Source organism: Paramormyrops kingsleyae, chromosome 10 (assembly GCF_048594095.1).
Source record: "Paramormyrops kingsleyae isolate MSU_618 chromosome 10, PKINGS_0.4, whole genome shotgun sequence".
Taxonomy (NCBI): Eukaryota; Metazoa; Chordata; class Actinopteri; order Osteoglossiformes; family Mormyridae; genus Paramormyrops; species Paramormyrops kingsleyae.
In genome coordinates, this window is record NC_132806.1 from 15068664 (window position 1) to 15096391 (window position 27728).

Genomic DNA, 27728 nt, shown 5'->3' on the forward strand with positions numbered 1-27728 from the left:
CAGTTGCTTTCCGTGGATGATGGCATGATGCTGTACCACAGCAGAGAGAAGTTGTGTGTGACATTTGCACTCAATCGGATGATGTTACGGGTCCCTCCGCCCAGGCCCGACCACACCCCCTATACATACAGCCACCATGCAAGTGCTGAACTGAAATGTTGCCCTTGCAACACAGTAGAGTCTCAACACTGGTCCAAAACACAACCTACATCTGCTGTTTTCACATGTAGTTTAGGTCCCACAAGTGGTCAGTGTGCACATTTTATTTTAATGTCATTTCTGTGTTTCTCAGCTGTGAGATGTGTACAAGTTTTTCCCATGTTGGTTTATTACACATTGAACAGGTGTGTTTAGTTTACTGATGACCAGGGTCCAGACACCTTATCTCAGCTGATGCTAATTCCATATTTTGATTTTTAGTAATATATACAGATGTTAATTGTACAATTTTTAGTTTTCCATAAATATATAGGTCTGACAGAATTTAGAGACTGTGCTGTTTATAAAAGTTGATGTTAATGTTCTCTAACAAAACTGCTGTTTAAAACATGTCTGACAAACTGTGTTAATTCAATTGCTAAGCTTGATCTAAATACAATCTGTGAATGGATTTGTTTATTTCTACTTTTTATTGATCTGTTGTGAATGCTTGACGGTGGTGTTTTTTTTTGTGACAGGTGGAAAAACCTTTCAGATAAGTTTTTTTTGTTTGTTTTTTTTAAGCAGCAGCCTTCATAGGACTGTGAGTTTCCAGGTCTCAAGACTGTGCTGAAAAAGATTTGGGTTTAAATTTCTTTATGCAAAAACTAATGTGAAACAAAATAAAAACACTGGTATCCGTTGACCGTGGTAGTGATTGTCATGATTAACGCGAGCCAGTTTTTGTAGTAGTACAGAAGCAATCCGTGAGATTAGGATATATTAATATTTCACCTGTTGTAACTGAATTGTAAAAATGTGTTAAATATCTTTAAAAGGTGATTTCAGAATAAATGTTATACATACACTCAATAGTTCTCACAACACAGTTTAAATGTATTGTTTTCATTTATGCTTAAAGTAAAAGCTTAATTCTGCATTTGTTTTTAATTGTGTTCAGTTTGTAAACTGGTTTGTTGTATTCTCATCCCGGACAATGAGGACTCTGTATATTACAGCTGTTTACAAAATTCAGTTTCCATGTTATTTACTTATTACCATTGACCGCAAATTACTGAGGATGACAGTTGAGTCTCTGCAATAAAAACGGCTCTTACACTGTAGAGGCCTCTTGCAGTCACTGCTACCGACACTGGGGTACCCAAAAGGTTTAACAGGAGAAGTTTTCTTTGAAGAGGTAAAACTTGCTCACATCAGCCTGAATCCCCTTCAGTTAGAATAACAAGATTAACATGCATAAAAAGCTCAGATTTGTCAAAATGTCACGAGATTATTACACCAGACTTTCGCATTTGTGCATATAGCCTTCATTTAGCAGAGTAAAAGTCACAGGCCTTCTCCTCCTTTCAGGGTAGGTGTGGATGATGCTCTGAGTGCCCACAAATGGGTCTTAAGGTGATTGAGGATAGCAGAGAGTCAAACATCCAGCATCAGCCTAAGAAAGTTTCTGCATCCTAGATCAGGGGTGGGCAAACTTAACCCAGGGGTGCCCAGTCGTACCCGCAAAGGGCCGGTGTGTGTGCAGGTGTTTGGGATAACCTTTTGGTCAGCTGTTCAAATCCAGGTGAGAGGACTCTTCAGCTAATCAGTCCTCTAATCAGTAATCTAATTATGGAGTTACAGCAAAAACCTGCACAACAGCAGCCCGTTCTGGATAAGATGGCCCACCCCTGTTCTAGAATGTTCCTCTTCAGCACTGGCTTTGTTTCCCTCCAGCGATCATATATGTGTACATTTCTGACAGAAAGGATGCTAATACTTTTCCACGTTCTTCAAAATTTGGGAAAACAAGCATATATGTATTCTTATGTAGAATTTTGTTGACTGTCATTTATATTATTTATTAATATTACATTAAAAGAGTATTGAGGCGCAGAAACAAAATTCCATTAAAAATTAAAAAAAAACAATCCATTTCCTGTACATTTATGTACGCAGACATATCAGGATAGGAGCTCACAGATACACACATCATTCACCATCTGTGTCGTGTGGACCCCAAGCCTCAAACCCCCTCTTGGCCAGTCAGCTGTCACAGCGCCACCTACAGTTCATTCCCAGCAACACACCCACTCCATAGTCATCCCCCCAGCCCTGATGTGCGGTTTGTCCAGCCTTACCGGGCACAGACCAGAGGGGTCCTGCTTCCCCTCACCCCCTCCCCTGTTTTGAAGATGAAAGAGATCAATCCCACAAATATCACTTCCTCCTCCATGTTTTCCAGGTCTATTGGTGTCCCCCCACCCCCCATACATACTTATGTACATCTCAGCATTTTTGGAAAAAGCATGTATGTGCAATTTTGCGTAATGATGCATCACTCCAGCTGTGTCGCAAAAAGTCATGTGACAGGCCGCCAGGTTGTGAGTGTGCGAGTCCACGTTCACTCAGGCACGGTGCCACTGCTGTCCGCGCAGCGTTATGCACTCCTGGACGTTCGTGTGCCTTAATTGCACTGCTGCATGTAATATTAACGCAATATGTACAGTGACATTACATAGCATATGTACTGTGTGTGTGTGTGTGTGTGTGTGTTTGTGTGTTTGTGTGTCCATGTCCAGTGGTCAATCAATTCCAGATCTTCAGGAAGCTGTCCCAGGAACCGGTGGCAACAGCCATGCCGTCGCTCGTCACACCCAGACAGCTGACGCGGTTGTCGTGACCCGCTAGAACTCCTGAAAGTGGGGGAGGGCACAGGAAGACAGAACAGCAGGGCCATGATAAATGCTCCAACTACCCCCCCGTCACCGAGAGCATATCAACCTACGGGTTATACTTTAACTTACGTTCAAGATTTGGGTGATTCTTACATTTATTCTCCCACCCAAAAGTGATTAGTCCACTGTTACTGTTGCAGCCTGTCATTTATTAAACTTTCCGGAAAGTTCTAGGGGAATCAAAGCAATACTAACTAAAAAAAGAAACGATACTAGAGATGAAGTGAAGCAGATGAAGCAGAGTGACAGCCGGGATGGCAGGAGCGAGGCGAGGCCGCCCTCACCAGCGCGATCTCCCTTCATGGCGTCCCAAATGTTGCAGTTGAAGTCGTCGTATCCGGCCAGCAGGAGGCGCCCTGAGCAGGAGAAGGCCACTGAGGTGATGCCGCAGATGATGTTGTCGTGAGCGTAGAGGTTCAGCTCCTGGTCGGCCCGCAGGTCAAAGAGGCGGCAGGTAGCGTCGTCGGAGCCCGTGGCAAAGGCATAGCCATTGGGGAAGAACTGCAAGGAAGAGGAGGAAGGTGTGAGAGGAAGAGGAGGAAGGTGTGAGAGGAAGAGGAGGAAGGTGTGAGAGACATGGAAAATGGATTCAAAGTCAAGTGAACAAAAGAAGAACATATGAGTCATAAGAGTTTTCAATCCCACAGGATAAACCCCAAAAACGTGTGCAAAGGAGTCTGGGTCACACATGGGGGGGGGGGGCCTTCAGCTCACTGAATATGGTGACATCACCATGGCAGCTCAACACAGAAGAGGATTCTTAGCTGCATTGGCATAGGGCTGCGATATCCCATCCCGTTCACGCTGCTCTCGGTTCACCTTCATTAAGTGTGTTGGGGAGGGCAACCGGGTGTGAAGGCAGAACTCACACAGATGGCGTTGAGGTCGGACTCATGCCCCACAAACGTCTGGCGGCACATGCTGTCGCGGACGTCCCACAGCTTGGCGGAGGCGTCACACGCACCCGACACAAAGATGCGCGAGTCAGGAGACAGGGACAGGCTCATGACGTCGCCACTGTGGCCAGAAAATACTGTGGTCTGCTGCCCCGTCTCGATGTCCCACAATGCACTGCGCCACAGGAAATGACACAAGAGATGTAGCTTAAAACGTAATGTGAAAGTGAAGGCCGTAATTTCTCATTATTAGATTAAGAGAATCAGTTCAAACAACTCACCAGCTGGTGTCTCCAGAACTTGTGATGATCTGATTGTCACTGATAAAGCGGCAGCAGGACAGGTAACCTAGAGGACATACAGACCACCTAGCATGAGGAATGGTAACCTAGGTAACCCATTGGACATACAGACCACCTAGCATGAGGAATGGTATCCTAGGTAACCCATTGGACATACAGACCACCTAGCATGAGGAATGGTAACCTAGGTAACCCATTAGACATACAGACCACCTAGCATGAGGAATGGTAACCTAGGTAACCCATTGGACATACAGACCACCTGGCATGAGGAATGATACTGCAAAAACCATCTGAGACTTTAAGTAACTTAAGTTAATCAATAGACCTTAACATGAAAAAACCATTGCAGTAACAGTGATACAGCAGGTGTTTTGCGTTGCCGACTTTATCAGATTATGGCCTATTTCCTTTTAAATTTGAGCCAGATTGTATTTTTTTTTGTTATAATCGATCCATCCACACCACAAACTCTTGGCCCAGACTTCCGCTTTGAAAGGGCTTTTCATTATACACCTAGTAAAGACGTTAAAACATCCTGCACTGATTTCAGAGCAAGCAAAATCAGGCCTCCAAGTGTCATTTTACATAAGATCACCATATTTCTCCCTCAGCAAACTCCCTTTGTTTTTTAACATAATATGACCATACATCCATTTTTTTTTTTTACATAAGATTACCATACCTTTCCCAACACTCACTCACTCCATTTTTTTTTAACGCAAGATTACCATACGTTCACCTCTATATTCTCTCTCCATTTTTTTTTTTTTTTTTAATTCCCAACATCCTACACCTCTGATTCTCCCGAAACGGCTAACCCAGTAATGCTTTGCATATCATGCAAAAACAAGTGTGAGCAACAACACAGAGGCAGGTAGAGGGTGGGGGGCATTCTCATGAAAGCCACAACAGTAACACACTCTCATACTCAACTCCCATTTGGTGAAGCACCGGACCAGGGGAAAACATATTTTTTTCACCACAGCTGCAGGTCCACAGGAGCCTGTTTGCATGAAGAATGATTCACCAGCTTTTTCTAAAAACACACACACACACGCACACACGCACACACAGTGTGTTCCAGGGAAATAAAGAGCAGTGTTGGTCAGCCTGGTGCTCGGGGACCCACATTCTTGTTCCCTCCCAGCTCCCACGTGGACTGTGTGCGGTTCTCCGAGGACCAGTTTGAGAACCACTGATATAGAGCGGTGCTAGAATGGGAGGATCAAACAAGGGCCTTACACAGGGTTTTTTCTGGAGAGGGAGGAACAGGAAAGACAAGCAGGGGGCAACAGTTCATTATATTCATTTTATGTTCCGATGTAATGACTCTGCTGCCCTTGTTGAGGCCGGTGAGACAACCCCCCCCACCCCCCCACTGCAGCGGTCACACTGTCACCAGCGTGTGCCGACACCCGACACCCAGTCCATCGCGGCCCATGCGGCAAGCTTTCTGAAGAGTGAGACCCCGGCCTCAATGTCACCATGTCACAGCCTGCCTCCGGCCAGATCCTCTGACAATGGGGTCACCTGACTGGCAACCCACAGCCAGCGACAGCAAAGCGGCACCACATGTCGGGGACCTTGAGGAGAAAGACAACCCCCCCCTGCTACGGCTCCTGGGGAAATTAAGTATCCCAGTCCACTTTGTGAATTACCCTTGTGGTTTTGACGAATGAATTAATCCTCAATAATTAAAACTGAAACTTCTGTGGAGACGGTGTGAGGCTCAGTGAGTGCGGATACAGTGCCTATGATCAGAAGGTTGCTGGTTCATATCCTAGACTCTACAGAGTGACGTCACCCTTAACCCCCAATCTCCCCAGGGACTGGCTGACACTGCACTCTCAATTCTATGTCACTTTGGACAAAAGAATCTGCTAAATAAATTAAATGAAATGATGGTATGATGGCCCAGTCCTCCAGCCTACAGGAACCACTATTCAATGACCCCCAGTATCAGATCTGGAACGGCGCTCCCTGTTGCCCATGTACCTGTGTGTCCGGGGAGCTCCCTGCTGACCCGCACGTTGCCCTCGCGCGTCTTCAGGCTGTAGATGGAGCAGATGTTGTCCAGGCCCCCGCAGGCCACATAATTCCCCGAGGGGGCGTACGCACACGTCATCACCCAGGAGGAGCGCAGAGGGATGGCGTGGACCTGGGTGACAGGGGAGCAGGGCGAGGCGTTAATCTGCACTGTGCATGACACACAAAGGGACACCGTCTTTGCAGGTCTTGTGGGGCCCCTGCTGGCTTTGATCACCAAGCAAAGGTTTATTAAAATTGACATATCATTGAGAATGTAGGGTCAGACTGTCCCTGCAGTAACTAGGGGTTAAGGTGCTTGCTTAGGGGCCCAACAGTGACATCATCATGCTGACCCTGGGATTTGAACTGGCGACCTTCCGATCACAGGCAGTCCACAACCCACTGAGCTGCACACTGCCCCTCTCTATCCAGAGCTGTGCATGTGAGAGTCAGTGTCAAACTACTCTCCAATGGCTTTTCCGGGGAGGGGTCGTCAGACACACTCCTAATTGCCTGCTTAACTTAGTTAAGGTTGTGTTGGAGCTGATGGGCTCATGGACTGCCGGAAAGCATCCGGGGTGGGGCTCCTGCAACCCCCCCACCCCCCGCACGGAGGACGGAGAGCCCTCACCTTGTTGGTGGTGTAGCTGTCCCAGATGATCAGCTTACCGTCCTGTGAGGCACTGACAAGGAGCCTGTGGTGGTGGGGGGGGGGGGGGGTTGGGGGATTAAGCAAAGATCTCACTCTGTTAAGCTGCCGGCGTCATCGAGACACTACAGAGGGAGCAAAACCTCAGTACGTGACAGGTAAAGACCCCAAATGAGTCCTTTGACTTGCAAATGAAGCGTTTTCATTTACGGATGACATGTAAAAATGAACAGTAAATTATGTATATTAGTGCAGTGCAAATCATTTTTAGCCTACATTTTATTTTACTCTTGAAATAACGCAGCTTGGGCCGGGCGCGTCTATTTGGATACCACAAAAAACAAACGATAAAAGAGCAGGTTGTTTCCGCTACGCCTGACCCTGCCGCAGCGCTGCCAGCGCGCTAATGCTTTGCATGTCATGCAAATGGAGCTTGCCGACAGCATTCTCACGCTACGCGCTAACAGAGGCCCGTTTGCTGCGGGCATGCAGCCGGCGGGGGCCCGGCCAGAAGCCGGGGCTGAATCAGGGCCCCCCCTGAAATGCAGAGCAGCTCCGCACTCCAGGAGAGCTCAGAGCTTCTTTTGCCGGCACAGGAAGGCCTCCAGGGCGGCTGCTGTCTGACATTCTGTCCTTGCTGGGACAGACCCCAGACTGGTGGATGAGAGGATGCAGAGACCTATATGGGGGTGGGGCCACTGGTCCATGCTGGAAGTGGGGGGAGGGGCCCAGTGTGCTCCCTCTGCTGTCACTCATCAATTCAAAACAGGTCCATATGAATTATGGCTCTTCTTTTGCCCCTTTTCCTAGAATCGCCTCTGAGTGGATGTCTGTCCAATCTGCGAGACTGCATAAATGTGCCACTTTTTAGGACAGTTACTGGTCACGTGTCCTGTATGGTAAGTGTGGTGTCAGACGGTCAAACACTGCGGTATGCATGCGTGTGTGTGCATGTGTGTGCGTGCAGTGATGCCCCACCTGGAATCGGAGCCCCAGTGCATGGCATAGATCTTAGCCAGGTGCCCTCGTAGCGTCCGCCGCGTCCGCATCTGGATCCGGCCCACGGGGTCGAGTCCGGCGGATATCTGAAACACATGGCTGCATATCACGGGGTCGGCGGCAGTTGCCGGGGAGGGGGGGGGGGTCATATTCACGTGCAGTGCGGAGGAAAGCGGCAGGACGAGGGACGGATGAACCGCCCCCAGGGCCCCACCATCTCGGACGCACCTGTGTCAGGGTGGAGTCCCCGCAGGCTTTCCGGGCATCCTGAAATCAGAGATACCAGACCACTGGGTCAGTGACAGCAGGCCGCCGGGTTTACTGCGTGTTACAGGCATCCGGAAGGTTATTAGATTAAGGCACGTCACTCGAGAGTCCAAAGACCCTTCGAGCTATAGTGTGACCTGCTTACATAATAGATGCCTCTCCTGAACACCTGCTCCTTCCCAAGTCCAGGAACGGGCAAAACACGGAAACTTCAGTATTCTTAATAAAAACTATACACATATCGACTAGGTCGTCTTTTGCCTTCATGATGACTTCAAATATCGTAATGCAATATTTATCATTTTAAATGCTGACTGCGCGATATGTGATGATTCACATATTGGGCCCTTGGGGGCTGGGGGTGGAAACCTGAGCCACGCCGCATTCCAGAGCTTTCCATAAAAGCTCAGCGTTCTTTCAGCCCGGCCCGTGAGACCCGCAGAGCCGGCCAGCCAGGCCGTCAGCTCACTGGATCAAACTATTTTGATTAACAGCTTTTCAAATCAAGAGTAACTTTGAGAATGAGTCTGTGGTCGTTTTTTGAGCCCATTACCCTGCGGTAAGTTACTATGCTGTTAAACATCCACCTGCTCTGTCAGTAAACTCCACCTGGTGACAGACTCCCCTTCCCTGTATTTTCGAGCTGTTCCTGATTTTTCTTCCCCTGGTTTAAAATTGTTCCCTCGATATTCACATGTACCTCCAAGCATCGCCGGTCAATTACGCTCAGAATTTTGTTGTAACCAACCAACAGAAATAAGCCTATTTTAACTGCGATTTGAATTTCATGAATCATTCATTTTTTCTACCCCCTTGGTCCATCTCTTACCCTAATCTGGTTCCTCAGTTGCTCCGCCTCCTGGCGCAGCTGCTCCAGCTCACTCATACTTGATTGGCGCTATACTCTTAATCCCACCACCTTTCAGCCAATCAGCAACCTGCAGGGGATGGCAAAAAAAAAAAGGTCCAACAGTTAGTGTAGTAGCATTAGCATGCTATACGGTAAGCCGTGATGCTGCGGCCCAGCAAGCTGCTATCTATCCCATGCTAATCTGATTTTAAGCAAAAAGACACGTGACCCACCTTCAAACATCAATATGAAACCAAAACAGACCCCATATGAAATCATATCTCCTAGAACAGACAGCACGACGACGTAAAACGAAGAGAGGTCAAAATGAAATCCCAGAGATTTACCAACCATCCACTGAACACAATCTCTGCGTAGCATGTACACAGCCTTCACATGCACATAACCAACCACTTCCTGTTTGTGTATGGGAATCACCCACAATGTCTGCTTTTGTCTCGCAATCTGTGATTTGAAGTGATTTATCTTCCTGCTTTTGTAATTCGAAATCGTATAATATCCTGGAATACAACTGCCCCAGGATTAGAACAAGTGGCCCCAAAACTCTGACCCACAGACGTTAGCATTTGTTTCATTATAACATTTAGGATACCCACAATGCAATGCACACCATTTACATGCACACCCACATACAACACACACAAGTATCAATCCAGATCTGCTGAGCTCATTCCAGACTGATTCATTTTTATATGCCAAACCTCTTGTTTATTACAAATCACACAGCACAGTGTCACTTTCTTTGTACAGTATACCCAGCAGCACCAGGCGTCAGATAAATTACATACAGACTGAATTTCTTTCGTGATGATATATAATGTGCAGCACTGAACCGCTTCTACACGGTCTTAACGAACATCAAACTACGAAACGGAAGTGAGCTGCAGCCACTGGCCAGTCAGCTGACCACCCCAGAGGCTGGAATGCACCTCCCCCCCCCCCACCCCGAGGAGTTCCTCAAAAAGTGCTTTCTAAACTGCATCTACCAGTCTGATCTCTAAATCATCATTACACACCATACAGAAGTCTTCATATGCCTGGATCTGACAGTTCCTGGTGAGACTTACCTACAAGCTCAATTAAAAATGACCAAATTACCCGACGGTTGCACTACCTCTGTGGTCTGTGTGTAACCACGGGCTCCGGTCAGTCCACATTACAGCAGGCTGCCGCTACGCTTCAGTAACGCCGATTACATTGAGCAGACACACTTACAGCGAGACGTCCACCGGGGGCAGCCTAACATAATTACCACGCCTTCCTCATGGGCAGAGCAGAGCTGCTACCGCCAGGACCCAAACCCTCAGCCACACGGCAAACGGAGCCACTTCCCCTCCTCCTGCTACGCATTTGCTCCTGCTGGCAAGACGATCAACTCAGTGCAGCCAGATGCCCGTCCTTTAGGTATCGATGGTTCAGCTGGCACTGTGACCTTTGGACATCGCCTCAACGCAGCCCAGAACGTATCCTACTGAAGTCTGCGCGCCCATTCAAATCCCTCCCTCAGCTGTTCATCAGCGCAGCCAGGGCTAGCCGCTGCAGGTTTGCACGGCATTTGCATCGCAGCTGCTCTTGGCGACGGAGCCATTTCCTTGTTTGTCTCCATTATGGCCGGTCAGCTAGTCACACAAAAGCACATCCAGGTGTGAAGGCAAAACACAAGTTCATCCCCCCAAGTTCCACGTTTCAAATCTCTTCCTTGTCTCACGCTGTCAGCTAAACTCCACCTCACAAAAAAGGAAATACTATCAATTTACTTCTAAGATAATAATCAAGGCCCCAGCCTTGTGTCCTGGTAACCTGCAATGATCAATTTACTGCAGTTTTTGTTAGTGAGTTATGACTACCTTCAAACTGTCTAAACTGCTGTTTACAGGTGCCTTTTATTGCAACAGAAATTTAATATCAAGGAAATTTTAAGTCATTTGAATTCAGTGTTCGAGTAGAGTACTGTCCTTCCAGGAAGTCCCCTTCTTTGTGCATAGTGCTTCCGAGAATAATGCCCAGGATAATCGTGTCCCTGTATAGATAAGCAGTTACGGGGAAAATGGACAGATGGATAGATACATGGATGACTGGCCTGTGATACCTTCATGCCTCTCAAACTAGGTCTTAGTTAAGATTTTTGTTCTTCTTCTTCAATGGACTCTCTGCTGTAGACTTTAAAACTACATTTTTCCCCCACGAGCATCTGTGTTCATGCAGAGAAGCCAGTGAATGACAATGAGATGCTGACCAGATGCGGATCAAATTGTAGGGGCGGCGCGTGACTCAATGCGTCAGGGCACCGTGATCAGAAGATCATAGGGTCAAACCCCAGGGTTTGCAGGGAGGATTCGCTGTTGGGCCCCTGAGCAAAGGCCCTTAACCCCCAATTGCTCAAGGGACTGGCTGGCCCTGCATTCTCAAATGCGTGTCGCTTTGAATAAAAGCATCTACTAAATAAAGTAAATGATTAATGTTAAAATTGCACCAGTGTGCGCCTATGTTGCATTTTGAAGGGTCCCTCTGCATCGCAAGCACATCCTGCAGGAGGCAATTAAGCAGCACCGCCTTCCCCCCCGGGGGCTAGAAACATACAGATCATGCAACTAATAGAGAGCAACTGGGGGAAATTAGCCAGCGACAACCATTCAGCTCAATTAGGAGACATCCCCATCTGGCTGGAAAGGTCCCTGAAACATTACAGGGACACAGCATTTTAAAGGTCCCCCAACACAGCTCGAGCCTAAACATCAATGCAACACGGAACTTCCAATGTCGAGATAGTAATTTAAAAATTAAGTGACAGGTGAGACAGCAAGATAAAGGTATACTCACTGCACAGCATGCAGAAATGCAGCAATGGAATTAAATAATACATAGTAGAATAACATACAATGTGATTTTAATACGCCCAATATTCATGCGATCTGCATAAAAGATCGAGTTGACAAGCCGGGGAGGGTGTCCCCTGTATCGAGACCTGCGCTTCCTCCGCTCACCGCAATCGTGTTCTGGATACAGGGGGTTATGGATTAATGAATGAAGATGCAGAAAGGATGACAGAAACGGCACCGAGTGGAAAGAAGGCCTTATGGACCTCAGTCTGCTCCCAGCCTCAGTAACTCGCTCCAGCTCCCGGGACACGCTGCCACGGTCTGCCGCTGCGCCTGCGCGTTCGATCTGTAGCCGCAAACAGCGGCAAACCTGCGAATAAAAACCTTGTTTCGCCTTTCAGGGTGAAACGGATCGCCTTAATCCGTAAATGCCGCTTCGAAAGATGAGTGTAAACAGGATGTACAGAAAGCAAGCGCTCGTCTGATCATCTATTGCAGTTTCGATTGGGTGTCAAACGTTTTTAAAAAGCTGCATTTAGAACTTCTATGTGTTAACCACTTGACAAATCATATCCGAAAATATGAATTATTTAGCAGAGACGGTAATATAAATCTGTAATTCATTTAGGACAATGTCTCTTTCCATATGTCGCGCTGCACATTTTTGTAGTCTACGACTGCAAGTTACTACCAATTAAAATTAAACATTTACTTTGTCACAATATGTCCATCTGGTGCCTAGTCCCATTCAAGAATGCATGCCAAGTGCATTTGTTTAAATGTTCAGATCAGTTTTTTCCACTACAAAACCTGCCATCTCTAAAAATGACAAGGGGAGAAATTAAACCTTAATATCGCCAAGAACGATAATGGATGCTGTACGAAAGGCATTGACGTTAACGTGTTCGGTACGCGAGGCCATTATTAGTGACCTGCCAACTCCGTTCAGGTGCAGTACAAGAAGATAAAGGATCGTCCCCACCCAGCTCGCTTTGACACATGGGGACGGACACCCTGGCGTCACACGCCACTTTTTATGATTCAATTTAGAATACAGTTGTGAAAAGAAAGTACTCAAAATTCATATGATATATGGATGGGCTAGAGACAAGCTTGCATGAACAAAAAACCTTTTACCGCACAAACCTTTTATCTGCCACGTTAGCTGTTAACCCGTATCCCCCCACCAAAAAAACGTAGGATGGAAACTCATCACTGCGTCCATGGCCAACATATAACAATATCATAACACAACTGTGTATGACGGCCATTGTATGTGTCATTACAATTGCTGGTGAGCTATGTAATTCATCACCTTATCAAATATATTATCAATTACCTTATCACGTATTATCAATCCTCTGCCAATAGTAACATGCGGAAGCACGGCTGATCGGCGTGTTAATTCATAATGTTGGTCGTTTGTCGACAGGCGACGTGGTACCTGCTATTTTCTTGAATTTCCTGGCGTATTTTATCTCCGGCGAGAAATAGAAGCCAGCGGCCGCGGTTATTCAGTACACGGAGACGGCTTGATCTTCTCTTCACTGCAGGACACGCCGTTCGGATTTCCAGGAGTTTCAATCCACTACCAAACGCTGAATGATATGCATGTCATGCGTTTTTTTCAAGTAGTACTGCTTTGAGAAGAACATCAAGTCGATTCAGGGCCTCCTCAAAAATGCAGTATGTGTATTACACCGCTAAATCCTCTTCTCTGCTTCAAATGGGTTTTCAAAGTCCTGAAACTTACCGTTACAAATTTATATTTGTAACAACACGACGCGTAGTATGTTTGCTCACTCGGTATTTGAGAGAATTAACACCAAACATATATCAAAGATTCTTTTTTGGGGGTTTGAGTGCTATCTTGCTGCATGTAATTTTCTGATCCCTCGCTTCCTTCTTCGTTCGGCTCGGTACTCTCCTTCTTCCTTCTCTCCTCCCTCTCCCTTTTTCCGTTATGCCCGTCGCACCCTTGTCCAAAAATGAATTACTATATAAACTGCGAAGACCAGAAAGAGGATCGGACTCGGGTTTTTGATCGCAAAATAAAAAAACAAGAAATAGAACCAAAATCGACTTATCTTGCCGGCTGATCTGGAGACGCGCCTATTGGCGCAAAAATAAACGAAACGATGCTCCTACGGTTAACACGCTCCGAAGTAGAAATGCACGTATGCCTATACCTAGGCACATGCAAACGATTCCGACTCGTACCCCACATAAATAACCTTCTTCTGCACGGACATTAGCGTTGAGAGAAATTCAACCACACCCATTCGGAGAGAGACCATACCATTCGGCAACGCCGCTGCTTCTAGGAAGAGTAGATATAGGCAAGGCAGGGTCCACAGCCACTATCACCGAAACGAGATCTTCAGTCACACTGGCGTTGAATATATGTTAAAAAGATATTTAAATATTTGTCCTGTCTTTTTCACATGACATATCATGCATAAGCTGTAGGTATAAAGATACGGCGCCGAACAAAAAATCACGTTTTCGCTTTCAATTGACTTTTTTATGCACGAATGTTAACGCTCACGGTCCGCCTACGGCCGAATGCCGGTCACGTGATTCGCACTTTTTCCGCAAAATCTGACTGCTACATGTAAAAAGCCCATGTTATCAGTTGGTTGAACATTTTAATTCCTGTTATGACAAATTACAATCGATTACTCGACTATTTTGTCCTCTACTAGCCCCTAGGTTCTAACTGCAGGAAGTCTATCGAAAAATCGAAACATAAACAATGTATTTTTTTCAGTTCACATTTTGAACTATTTCTTGGAGACCACGTTTGTGTATTATATGTCAGAATAATCGCACGTCAAGTTCTTTAACATTATTTTTTATAATATTAAGTTTAATGAAGGCCGAGTAGATGGTTTTAATGCAGGCATATTTAGCTCCACACAACATCCAGTGATGAAATGACTGGACTCGAAACTGAAAAGTTTAATTATATATAGCCTATCTAACAGTATAACCAGGTAAAGTGTATTTTAAGTTGTTCTGCTGGAATAATGAAACAGAAAGTGTTCAATATGATGCAATACTTATGTGTGTGTGTGTGTGTGTGTGTGTACGTACAACACTTTGTATCTGCAAGTATGCCAAAATGTTAATATTATATTGTCAAAGTCAAATCAATGATAATTACATGAGTTTCATATTTGGTTAAGGACTATGAATCTAAATATATTTTAAGGTAGCTTTGAATGTCTGACAAACTGAAAATTAATGTTTGTTTTCCTGTTCAGATTCATGGGAAGCATGTGTCAAAGGGAGGTCAGAGTCCGATATTTGTCTTTCCGCTTGAACTGTGACAGTTTATGGCCTCCTTACAACTATGACCCGGTCCTGAGGTGATTATCTTGTACTCCCTCTCACTCAACCCACAAATGTGCATTTACTTCTTTTTTTTCTGGCTCCCCATGAAGACCCTTTAAATCTTTCCACTAAATCAATATACAGTACACGTCAGAGTTTTTGAGTCTTGGTGAATTAATAGGGGCTTCACCCTGCAACCCAATGAGCAACCAGATAACCATGGTGTGCAAAGTAGTGTCAGCTCTCTACCCGCATAAAAGCACAAAATGGTTTATCCCACCTGACTTCTTCTTCAGGTCTTATTAAAGAGTGTTGTGACAGAAGAACGGTTGCCTAGCAACCACATCGGTTGTATGGATAAAAATATATTTTTTCTCTTTCCTATAGAGCCGATGGAGAAAAAGATGGCAACTGAAAAATGTTTCTTAATGCTTACGTTGCAAATACATTGAGTGAATGAGACTAACAAACACCATGTGACCGATATAAGTACAGAAAATGAGCTTAATAATATACATTGTAGCAGTTAGCTAGGCTGAGTAAGGCATAACGTACATGGATAGGATATTCTTTACACAGCCTTGTAAATATCTATATGTATCGTATTTATGTAGTAGGGGTATATTGTTATATTTGAAATATAAAATAAATTCCATCGTCGTCTTCAATTAATGAAGTCATCGTATATGTTCGTCATTTGAATATTAACATTTGAAGCATAACATTTTACCTATCCTGACTTCTGTTGACAAACGTCTACATGCAACTCTGATCGGCTGAGTAAAGGACTGAGTTGATACAATGAATGCATTAAGAGATTATGTGAAGACGTAGACAGGCTAGGTAGGTTACCTACCGACCCCAACGTGCGAAAAGGAAAGTTAAGCATCCTGCGCGTTCTCTGCTATTTTGGATAAATGGTGGTAACACCGTCCAGTGTCCTTTTTGCTCATTATAGATCAAGGAAAATATTACAGAGATTAAAAAAAATACTTGTCGCAATGATATGTTAATTAGTTCAAAACTGCAGGTAGATTGCGGGATGCCTATAGGCTTATAATTAGTGAGCAAAAGGCTACTTTTGGGGTCATTCGTTGTCTATTGTGGAGATCATATGTCAGTAATCAATCACAAGCGAAACTGCCGCATCGTGCAATTCAGCTTGGCAGGAACAGGCTTTGCGGGCAAAATCACCCTAATGTCTTTGACCGACAATTGCTGGCCGCGTTACATGCGCGAACGGGGACCTTTAAAAGCTCCGGCCGGCACCTTTAGCCAATGGCATGAGCCTACAGCCGTTGTTCCGACATCTGATTGGCCAGCTCTGGGAAATCGTGAGACAACGAGGAAATAATTGGGAACGGGCGGACTGGGGAGGGGGGGGGCGCAGAGTGTGAGGATAGCGGCGTATTTTTGGGCAATCCGCTCTCTGTACGTGTATCACCCCGCAGACCCAAAAAAATCAGAAATTCACCACCTTATCCAAGTTCGAACTGACCCGAAATCACAGTCCTCTAACATTTCATTTGTTTTGATATAAGGTGTTCCTTAGCTATTCCACGGCCAGCTAGCTGTTGATTTTCCCTGGGAGATTAGAATAATATTTAGATGACAATATGAGTGGCGGGGTCTATGGCGGAGGTAAGATCGTTGTCGTTTGTGTTTGTGCTTTTGCGCAACGGCGGCTGAAACGCGGCACGGATGGCGTATTGTACATTGCTAATCTCACGCAACAGAGGATGCAATAGACTAGGAAGCCGAGATGAATGGGTGTAACTGAACCTACAGTACTATTCAAATACAGCAATGACAAACTCTTACATACATGTGAATGGCGAATACACAATTTGGTTGTTAAGCAACTGTACGCGATTTTTTTGTTTTTTGCCGAGAGTTATCATGTGTCTAGATGTGCAGACATGGGCTGGCGCTTTTGCATGTGAGCGGCATGAAATGTTTCTGTCATGACACCTTTACCAGTACACACGCCGTAGGGAAAATTACAAAAACAAAAATGTAACTCCTCGTTTTTCCTGCCATGGAGGATATTGCGATTGGGATGGATACGATGAAGTGTTATGAGACCAAGAATCTGTAATTGCTCTGTAGGAATCTGGTGCCTTTCTTCATAAAGACTTCATTCTTCTGTGATTTGATGATGATGGGAAGTGCCGTGGCTGGCGCCGCTCCAGACAGGCCAGCGAAGGGTCTATCGATCTGTTAGATGAATGATGATTAACTTCCTTCCTCGTCAGATGAGCCCTTGACAGCATGTGCTTTTAGAACAGCGTATTTCATCCTTGGAGACCCACAGCATATGATCGCTTCTGTTTCAACCAACCTTTTAAGTGATATGGCACGTTTCCGATTGTATAGCGAGGTGGTGTCGCATTTATATTTAAATACTGAAACTATCAGATTGTGAATTAAGTAATATTTCAAATACTTCCTTTGTCAAATGCTTGAAGGAACAGGTAAATGTTCATTAAGAAAATATTGCTGAACAAATTATTAAATAAATATAATCATCTCAACATATCAATCCTAAGATTCACTGTATCATAAATATCAATTAACAGTTAAGTTTAGTTATGAGTGCTACTCAAAAAACCACACACACACATAGTATTGAACTAATTACAAAGGTCTCATTTTGGTAGAGTAGAAGAATCACTCTGGATAAACTCTCTTTTTGGTAATAAAGGGAGAGAGAGCGGTCCTACACCATACAAGCAACATGCAAACCTATAAAACATATCAAACACAGGTTTTCATACATAACAATGCCAGCTTATTCTTTAGCAAGCTGTTCAAGCTCTGATTTTGTAGAGTGGTATCTTACACTTTTTACAGGAGTAGACAAAGTGTGAATTTCCAACTGATATTGAGTGTTGAGGGCACCAGTAATAATTAACCCTTTAATAACCCTTGTGCTACATGCCAATGCTAAAACCCACCATGTAGACACAGTAACTCCACACATAGTGGACAGGTTATGATTACTACCTCTACCCATGCATCCATTTTATCTGCATGGGTCCGGGTCTCTTAGAGATGCCCAAATCTCCCTCTCCCCAGCCACCCGCTTCTCCAGGGGGATACCAAGGCATTCCCTGGCCAACCGAGAGATATAATCTCTCCAGCGTGTCCTGGGTCTGCCCTGGGGCCTCCTCCCAGTTGAAGATGCCCAAAACACCTCCCCAGGGAGCCGTCCAGGAGGCATCCTAGCTAGATGTCCAAACCACCTCAACTGACTCCTTTGGAGGTGCAGCGGCTCCAAATATCTGAGCTCCTCACCCTCATCTCGAAGGCTGAGCCCAGACAACCTGTGGAGGAAAGAAATTTCTGTCACTTGTATCCGCAATCTCATTCTTTCAGTCACTACCCAGAGCTTGTGACCATAGGTGAGAGTAAGGATGTAGATTGACCAGTAATTCGATAACTTTGCCCTCCAGCTCAGCTCCCTCTTTACCACAACAGAATGGTACAGCCTCCATATTGCTGCCGTTGCTTCACCAATCCGCCTGTTGATGTCCCACAGCCTCCTTCCCTCACTTATGAACAAATACCTACTACCTTTTGGCCTTTAAGTACAGTTAAAAGAAATGAGAATCTCTTGGAAGTTGGCATGGTGGCTCAGTTGGGGGGGGGGGGGGCACTGTAATGCCTCGTACCTCTGGGTTGCAGGTTTGAATTATGCCTCTGCTCTGTGTGTGATGAGTTTGCATGTGTTTGGCTTTCGCTTACGGTTCATGCAGTCTGTAAGTTATGCAGAGCGTGTGTGTGTGTGTGTGTGCTCTGTGAGGGTCTGCCATCCCATCCTGGGAGTATCCCTGCCTCATGTTTTAGGCTCCAGCCCCCCCCCCCCCCACTCTGTATTTGATAAGCAGCTGGAAGCTGGATGGAATGAGGGTGACCATACTTAAGGGAGACGTCAGCTCAATGGCAGGACTCCGACAGCTTTGGGTGTCTTGCCTGCTTCCTTCTCATTATTGGCTTCCCTGTCTCCCTTCATCCTGTTCACACATTTTTTCCCTTGCTTTCCCCAAGATGAGGTGGGGGCCCTTGTGTTTGACATCGGCTCTTTCTCAACAAGAGCAGGATATGCGGGTGAGGACTGTCCCAAGGTAAGCCCACCCCTTGGGCACCCTGCCAGCCCCCCCCCCCAGGCGAGGCTGCTAGATCATGCCTGTCACTCTTTGACTGGACTCTACTGCCACATGACTGGGACCCAAGGTCACATGGTCTTACATTCCAGTCAGCAAATCCTGAATTGAATGTATATAGATAATCTATGTATACATTCAGTTCCTCTGGCAAAAAAAACAGCTGAATAAATAAAGTTGTAGTTAGATTAAACAAACTAAGAGCTTAAATAAAGAAATAGTGGAGTGCAGGTCCATTTGTGATGAGTGGACAGATACTTGTAAAATGTCCCTTAAAAACATCATAGTGAAGAGTGGATTTGATGCTACTCTGTGATATGATGATTACATCACTGATCTGCCCCCTTCTCCGCTTCGGTCCCCCCTTTCTGCTCTGTTATTCTTCTGTTGTTTTGTATGTATTTTTACATACAGTAACTGTGCAAAGTACTTAGGCAAAGAAAATGACGTGTAAATGATCTTCATGTTGGTGTAAAACTATGATATTACGTCTGTCAAAGTGTGTCAGTTTGGCCATTTCAAAACCTCCCCTAAAGTCAACCCAGCAGCCACCCCATACACCCATGTGTTTGTTGACTCAGCTAATAGCAAACCTGGGGCCTGTACTACGAAACGGGGTTACTGGCTTATCGGGGTAACTTGTCGGATTTAAGGTAGTCTGGGCAAAATTCAAGTGAATGAATATGAAGTCCTTTTAAACTGGTAACTTAAATCCGACAAGTTACCCCAATAAGCCAGTAACCCCGTTTCGTAGTACAGGCCACTGGTTTGGCTAATCAATACCTCATTGGTTAATTTAACACATTAAACTAATTAATTAAGTCAGGTGGTAGTGAAATACAGCAAATATGTGGAATGACTGTGGTGCCCCAGAGGAGAGGTTTGGGAACTGAAGCGATGTTGGTACTGCTCATTTGCATGTGTCCTTAGTGTTAAATAGTGCTTTTTTCTTAGCAAATATACACTGACTTACCATATAAATACCTTCAACATTTTCCTTGCCTGAGCCTTCTGCAGAGTACTGTACTTCAGGGGTGTTAGTTTGTACTAACTGCTGCTTTACTTTCTTCACATTCATTCAATTCACTCCTGGCTCCCTCCTCTCCTCTCCTCTCCTCTCCTCTCCTTTCTTTTACTTTAATTCCTTCATCCTTTCATGGTTCCCCTTTCTTCCCACTGTCCCAATTTTCCGGACACATTCCCGGATCCTCTGGCCTCTGGCAGGCAGATTTCCCAACCTCGTTGGGGGTGCAGGTGGATGAGGAAGGCGGGGGAGAGCTGGCGGGAGAGCAGGAGAAGGCCACAGGGGGGCGTACCTTCTATCTGGACACTAACGCGCTGCACGTCGCCCGCGCAGGGGTGGAGACAGTGTCACCACTGAAGAACGGCATGAGTTGAGTGACCTCTTGTGGCCACGTCATGCCTGCATGCCAACGGCTCTGCTACATTCCTGCATGGCTGCTCTGAGAAGAATATCGAACCCGAATTCGGGCAGAATGACGACCCGTTGCTATGGGCAGGGCTGGCCCAAGGTGTTACTGAACCAATCGGCTGCTTAGGGCCCAGCAGCCACCAGGGGGCCCTATTTGATCAGCCAGTCAGGATGGGAAGGACAACTAGGTTTATGAAATGTTGCTTAGGGCCCTGAAAAGGGTGGGGCTGGCTCTGGCTGTGGGTCATCAGATGGTACTTATCATATAGAAATATCTTGGAAATGTGGCCCTGTTTGCAGTTGAGGACTGGGAGGCTTTCCGGGCCATTCTGGACCACACCTACTGCAAGCACATCAAGTCAGAGCCCAGTCTGCACCCAGTGCTGATGTCAGAGGCTCCGGTGAGTAGAACATCAGCCCATATCAGTAAATCAAGAACGGAAAGAGGGGGCCTGAAAAAGCGAAATAATGGGCGAAAGATCAATGGACATCTTTAGTGATCAAACTGAGCTTGGCGTTGGGTTCATTTTAAACGTGTGTGTTTGTGGTACAGTGGAACACACGGGTGAAGAGGGAGAAGCTGACAGAGCTGATGTTTGAGCACTACAACATCCCCGCCTTCTTCCTGTGTAAGACCGCCGTGCTCACAGCGTATCCGTCCCCTGCACTTCAGCGGCGCCTGAGGTCTGCTGCTCGTGTCAAGCTGTCAGTCAGAGTGCGGCCAGACTTCACAAACCGGTCCTTGGCGATCCACTGCCAACCCATGTTTTTGCTCCCTCTGAGGGAGCAAAAACATGAACTGAGGACCGGATTAGGAAACACTGGACTATATAAATATAATGTGTTATGTCAGTCGATGCTTGTTATTAAATATTTAGTGCAATTGTTTCTGGAAGGGGGCCATGTTAAAATGATTTGAATTTAATTGAGACATGAATTGGTAATGCTTCATATTAAATGCACCTTCATAATGCATTCATTGAGCATCCATAAGCAGCATGTAAGTATACCTAAACAAAGGGATAGACAACCCGGATCCTGGGGCGCCGGTAGCCAGCAGGTTTTCTATCCTACCTGACGAGTTACTATCTGCTTGAGGTTAGACCCGGTAGGATGGAAAACCTGCTGGATATCGGCACCCCAGGATCCGGGTTGCCTACCCCTGCCTTAATATGTCTTAAAGCATTCATAACACTTTCAATAATTATAACAATAATAACAAACTTTGGTAACAATTTATAATTTATAATGCATTGACAAACATTAAGTGTGCCTTCATATTAAGGTATACTTACATGCTGCTTAATGATGTTCTATGAATGCATTATGAAGGAGCACTTAATGTTCTGTAAATGCATTATAAATGCATTATGAAGTTTGTCGTAATGTATGTGTTACCATTGAAATAAAAATAGTACTCAATAGGAGAAGCAGTTTGAAGATGAGATGAGATAAACATCTTCTCATTCATTCACCAGTTACCGGTTTAGTGTAAATAGAGCTTAGGGTAGTGTTCATGGTACACTGGTTATGTCGGGCAGCCAGTAGTTTGGCTACGGGCAGCCAATCACACTCAGCCGTTGCCCCTTGACCCAAGAGCAGCTTCGCCAATGGCAGAGCCACTGGGCTGGTACTAGACAGCGGTGCCACTCACACGACAGCCATACCAGTGCATGATGGGTACGTCCTTCAGCAAGGTATGCACCTTCCCTATTGGCAGTCAAGGTTTTTTGTGTTTCTCTGCAAAAGGTAATGTTAGCCTAATTTCAATAAAATAACAGGAATTAGATGGAAAAACAGATTTCGTTATTATATTATTGTACCTATGGATTTGTTTATCCGGATTACTTTATTTATCAGGATAACCTGCAGCTGCTTTTTTGTAAAAGAGCGCTTGTCAGAAAAAAATGTATCCAAAATAACGAGCTCAGATGGAGTGCTTTGAAAGGGTGCTTTTAAAGTACAAGGTACTTCAGAGAATGCCGATAGGTCGATGCAAAATGCATGCTGTCATTAGTTCTCACTTTATATCATACATTTATATTGTATCCATTTTAAATAATATAAAAGTACTGGTTATAATGTGATATAAGGGTGTCGTGGATCTTGTGCCGGAATCCCATGAAATTGGGACATGTGGAGCCAGACGTATGACAGATAGCTCCTAGTCTGTCCTCCAGAGGGCAGAGCCTGTTTCAGGCTGCCGCAGTGTCTCCTTCCAGGCATCGTCAAGTCTCCGTTGGCTGGGGACTTCATCACCATGCAGTGCCGGGAGCTCTTCCAGGAGATGAACATCGACATCATCCCACCGTACATGATCGCCGCCAAGGTGACCAAACCCCACCCTAGCCCCGACCTCAGGGCTCCTCACTATTATCGGGTGGACATAGCTTGGCTGTGATTGGTTGGGCCAGCTTGCCCTGAGAAGGGCCTTGAACTGATTGGCTGGGCCACCTTGGCTTCAGAATGGCTTGACTCTGGTCTGATTGCCTTGGTAGGAAAAACATACATTGAATAGAGGTGTAGTGTTGTAATATTAAGCAGTAGTAGTGACATTTGCTCTTAATGGGAAAGCTTGATTTTTTTAAAAGTAATCTTTGTTGTTAAGTTCAAAGTCAAGACATTGAAACAGACGTTTACCTACAGCTATATAAGGAATTTGGCATTTTTTGCAGTTCCGGATTTTATTAATGAATGTATATAGAGATACTGTCTAGTCTAGTCTGTGTGGATAATGAGAGTGCTTTGCAGAGGGCCCAGCTCTGCACTGTCCACAATGCATGTAATCATCATGGTAACGTCAAGGATGAATCCAGACTTTTGGGTTTTAAAACCCTGTGCTCCACCTTTAAGCTCAGACATTCTAGCCCGCCTTCACTTTTGGTGTACCGCTGATGTTTTCAGTGATTAATTTGTCACATTTGCAAACCAAAGTAAGTTAAAAGTTAAGTTATTCTACCATCTGTAGACAGTTGAAGTTTATATCAAGCTGTGGTCATGAGCATCATACATTTAGAGCTTAGAAGCTCAGGCTGTTTTTACTGATCCACCTGCATGCATTTTCCCATTGGTTGTCCTCCAGAGCTCCGCCCTACTTTTTATATTGATCATTCTCCTCTGGATCCAGTTATGATGTAATCCTCTCTACCCCCACCCCCACTCCCCACCACAGGAGCCAGTGAGGGAAGGAGCTCCACCCAACTGGACAAAGAAAGACAAGTTGCCCCCAGTCACTAAGTCGTGGCACACATACATGTGTAATGTACGGGCGTGTGTGTGTGTTTAGTATGTGTGTGTGTGTGTACAGTATGTGGTCCTGGTGTACCTTACGTTGTGGGGACCAAATGTCTCTAGTCCATTTTGAGCCACGGGGTGGTCAAGTTTTTGTTATACTTCAGATATTAATTACTTAAGCACTAGTGAAGATACTATTATGACAGGATACCAAAAAACACAGCACAAACACCTACAAGTGAGCCTTCATGGAAGATGGCTTCTCACCCTTAGGACAAGTTACTGTTTGTGTTTAAAAGCATGTCCTCGTTTCTCAGAGGCCCTCATAAAAGTTCAGCAGCAGCAGATATTTTCTCTTTCTCTCCCCTGGTTGCCAGGAAATCATTCAGGATTTTCAGGCTTCGGTGCTCCAAGTGTCGGACTCCCCCTATGACGAGCAGTAAGTGGCTCGATCCAGCACAGGCGGCCTCTCTCTGAGCCGATTCATTTGGACTGAAATAGGGGGGTGGGCTGACCCGAAACCAACAAAAAAACAGGAAGCGAGATTTGCTCATTTTTCGGAAGTGTCAGTTACTTAGAGGTATCCTCTGTCAGCAGCATCTCTGTGTGAGTTTGCATACTGAAAATCACAAGCTAAAAGCCGAACTGTTCATTTCTTACCGGCATGCATTTTCCTCCTTCCATTTTTTTCCCCATCTCAGATTCATATTCAGATTAAAAGTGACCTAGCAGGACAGAGGTGAGATTTATTACACAGCATTTAAATAAATGCATTTCCCTTTGGGGGGTTAATCAAGTTTATCTTGTCTTATCTTACCTTACCTTACCTTAAGGTAAAGCAAAAAAAATAAAACTAAAAAACAGGCTAAAATAAACCCAAAACCAAAACTCGCAGACATCTTCCTCCGTTACATTGTGCCTCCCCTACCCTTCGTTTCCTCCATCTCTTCTAATCAGTTCGTGTTTCTCCTCCACCCTACACTTCCCCTGCCCTCTGACCCAGAGTTGCTGCCCAGATGCCCACAGTGCACTACGAGATGCCCAGTGGCTATACCACCGACTACGGGGCAGAGAGACTACGTATCCCAGAAGGCCTTTTTGACCCTTCTAATGTCAAGGTCATCCATTCTGACATCACAACAATCCACTGTACTGAATTAGCACCCTCATTTTTCTCTATTAGTTATACATACACACTCAGTTTCCATCGCATTCTATGGACTTGTGTTGCTGGGTGAAGAGTTTCTGAATCCCTCCATCTGTTTCTTGCTCCAGGGTCTCTCTGGGAACACCATGCTTGGAGTCGGACACGTGGTCACCACCAGCATTGGCATGTGTGACATAGACATCCGCCCTGTGAGTGTCTGCCTGTGCAGGGTTTGCTGTCTCAGCAAAAATATTCCTAAAAGCAGAAATGTTCATGAGAAATATACGATGCCTTGTGGTGTCTGTTTTCCTCAGCACATCTGTCAGTGCTGTTACGCTTATGTGAGTGTTCCTCTGGACCTGTGTTAGTACTTTAACATTGTACAGGGAGTGGACAGTAAAGTGGTCGTTAGTACTAATTCTCAGGGCCTGTCTATTAGTCTTGTTACTCGATTGTGTCTGTGTTCCTCAGGGCCTGTCTGTCAGCGCTTTTACTCAGTTGTGTCTGTCTTCCTCAGGGCCTGTCTGTGAGTGCTGTTACTCGGTTATGTCTGTATTCCTCAGGGCCTGTCTATCAGTGCTGTTACTTGGTTATGTCTGTATTCCTCAGGGCTTGTCTGTCAGTGCTGTTACTCGGTTATGTCTGTATTCCTCAGGGCCTGTCTGTCAGTGCTGTTAATCATTTGTGTCTGTCTTCCTCAGGGCTTGTCTGTCAGTGCTGTTACTCGGTTATGTCTGTATTCCTCAGGGCTGGTTTGTCAGTGCTGTTACTCGGTTATGTCTGTATTCCTCAGGGCTTGTCTGTCAGTGCTGTTACTCGGTTATGTCTGTATTCCTCAGGGCCTGTCTGTCAGTGCTGTTACTCGGTTATGTCTGTATTCCTCAGGGCCGGTTTGTCAGTGCTGTTACTCAGTTGTGTCTGTCTTCCTCAGGGCTTGTCTGTCAGTGCTGTTACTCGGTTATGTCTGTATTCCTCAGGGCCGGTTTGTCAGTGCTGTTACTCAGTTGTGTCTGTCTTCCTCAGGGCTTGTCTGTCAGTGCTGTTACTCGGTTATGTCTGTATTCCTCAGGGCCGGATTGTCAGTGCTGTTACTCAGTTGTGTCTGTCTTCCTCAGGGCCTGTACGGCAGTGTTGTTGTCACCGGGGGAAATACTCTTCTACAAGGCTTCACAGAGAGGCTCAACAGGGAGCTGTCCCAGAAGGCCCCCCCGGTAGGGAGCGTGTCTCTCCCCACTCGGTCAGACACGCAGGTTAAGGGCACAGTCACTGGCATAGAGTGTATGGTGAATAGGAATGTTTTAGTCTGACAGATCAGAGAGGCCATAGCATCTCCAGCATGACACAGCAAGGACACAGATCCCAGAAGGGCGTTTGTAATCCGCCTATGTTGTTCTCCATCCTAACCTGACCCCCCACCCCCCTCAAATGAACAGAGCATGAGGTTGAAGCTGATCGCCAGCAACAGCTCCATGGAGCGTCGCTTCAGCCCCTGGATTGGGGGCTCCATACTAGCTTCCCTGGTGAGTCACGTGGAGTGACGTCTTTATCTGTCTGCCCATCCATCTGTCTTTTTCACTGTGTGTGCCCAACACACCCGGCAGCAAGGCAGACACACATACAGGGGCGTGGCCACATGGGCACTGCCCCCAACTGAAAGCTGATTGGCCCCTAGAGTGTCCCCTCCCCTGTCACTCACCGATTCAAAACACATCATTGGCTAATGATAAGGTTGGCCCCTTTGTATGAATTATGCCCTCTCTTATGCCCCCCACCTTAAATAAACCTAGAATCACCCCTGCAGAAGGATGTTTATTATTACATTTATTATTTAACTAGGTGATGAAGCCACATACGCCCATGTTGTTGTGCAGGGAGATTTACACAGCTGCACTCTCGCTCTTTATTTCAGGGAACCTTCCAGCAGATGTGGATCTCCAAACAGGAGTATGAGGAGGGCGGCAAGCAGACCGTGGAGAGGAAATGTCCCTGACCCCCAGCTGGCGCAGCAAGCATCCACAGCGACAGCAGGGGGTGCTCAAAACACAAACTGACTCTGAACCCATGGGCAGAATAAAAACCACCATCACAACTACTGGTTTTCATAGTGTTTCTGTATTTCTCTTTGTTTTCACTCTTTCTATAGCTTCTCACTTACTTTCTGTTTAATATTTAAGCTCCACGCCCGGTTTTGTTCTCAGAACAAATACTTGAATCTGTAAACTGCTCAGTTTTTTTCCACATTTAGCATTATGATGAAGTTTTACCTCCATCCATCCATCCATCCATCTTACAATTGTTTCTCTTGGGCACATAGAAATACAATGAGAGATACTAACAGTTCTGACCTCTCTATCAGCCAATAACAGTGGGCCCCCAGGACTGGATTTGAGAACCACTGCTTTATTATTGGCTGTTTGAGAGGCCATCCCAAAAACCTGCACCCACACTGGCCCTCCATGGAACAGGGTCCCTGCCCCAGTCTAACTAAACTTCTTTGGACACACACACACACACGCACACATAGGACAGAGCGGAGGCAGCATTTAGTAAATCTGGAGGTTTCAGGCAACAATGTCACCCTCCAATATCTGCACGAGAAATCATATTTACATAATACTTTCATTAACTACGTGTTGATCTTGAGATTTCACAGACTGCTTTTGTCTCTGTGGTTTTGTCTGAAACATCGTTGAATGGTGAACA

At 45.6% G+C, this 27728-nt stretch overlaps 2 protein-coding genes across 6 annotated transcripts; one reads left to right on the forward strand and one right to left on the reverse strand.

Moving 5' to 3' along the window:
• Window positions 1-1984: 1984 nt before the first annotated feature.
• On the reverse strand, window positions 1985-14285 carry LOC111835042 (guanine nucleotide-binding protein G(I)/G(S)/G(T) subunit beta-2-like). Of its 3 annotated transcripts, none has more exons than XM_023794947.2 (10): window positions 14010-14285; window positions 8850-8958; window positions 7982-8020; window positions 7733-7839; window positions 6737-6800; window positions 6073-6235; window positions 4054-4120; window positions 3746-3947; window positions 3161-3377; window positions 1985-2834 (listed from the first exon to the last, which is right to left on the reverse strand). In XM_023794947.2, exons 2-10 carry the CDS (start codon window positions 8904-8906, stop codon window positions 2728-2730), a joined length of 1023 nt encoding a protein of 340 aa, XP_023650715.1. In that variant the 5' UTR covers window positions 8907-8958; window positions 14010-14285; the 3' UTR covers window positions 1985-2727. The 3 variants fall into 3 exon arrangements, with proteins under 3 accessions (XP_023650715.1, XP_023650714.1, XP_023650716.1); XM_023794946.2 differs by having other exon boundaries at window positions 13155-14285; XM_023794948.2 differs by lacking the exon at window positions 14010-14285 and adding an exon at window positions 13050-13073.
• A 2134-nt stretch (window positions 14286-16419) lies between these two features.
• Window positions 16420-27126, forward strand: actl6b (actin-like 6B). 3 transcript variants are annotated; one of them, XM_072717364.1, is made up of 14 exons: window positions 16420-16687; window positions 19097-19173; window positions 20437-20605; window positions 20945-21045; window positions 21198-21295; window positions 22247-22341; window positions 22867-22973; window positions 23817-23906; window positions 24580-24617; window positions 24882-24996; window positions 25154-25234; window positions 26141-26236; window positions 26459-26545; window positions 26935-27126. In XM_072717364.1, exons 1-14 carry the CDS (start codon window positions 16663-16665, stop codon window positions 27013-27015), a joined length of 1260 nt encoding a protein of 419 aa, XP_072573465.1. In that variant the 5' UTR covers window positions 16420-16662; the 3' UTR covers window positions 27016-27126. The 3 variants fall into 3 exon arrangements, with proteins under 3 accessions (XP_072573465.1, XP_072573464.1, XP_072573466.1); XM_072717363.1 differs by lacking the exon at window positions 24580-24617 and adding an exon at window positions 24256-24317 and having other exon boundaries at window positions 16421-16687; XM_072717365.1 differs by lacking the exons at window positions 16420-16687; window positions 24580-24617 and adding an exon at window positions 24256-24317 and having other exon boundaries at window positions 19123-19173; window positions 20441-20605.
• The last annotated feature ends 602 nt before the right edge of the window (window positions 27127-27728 follow it).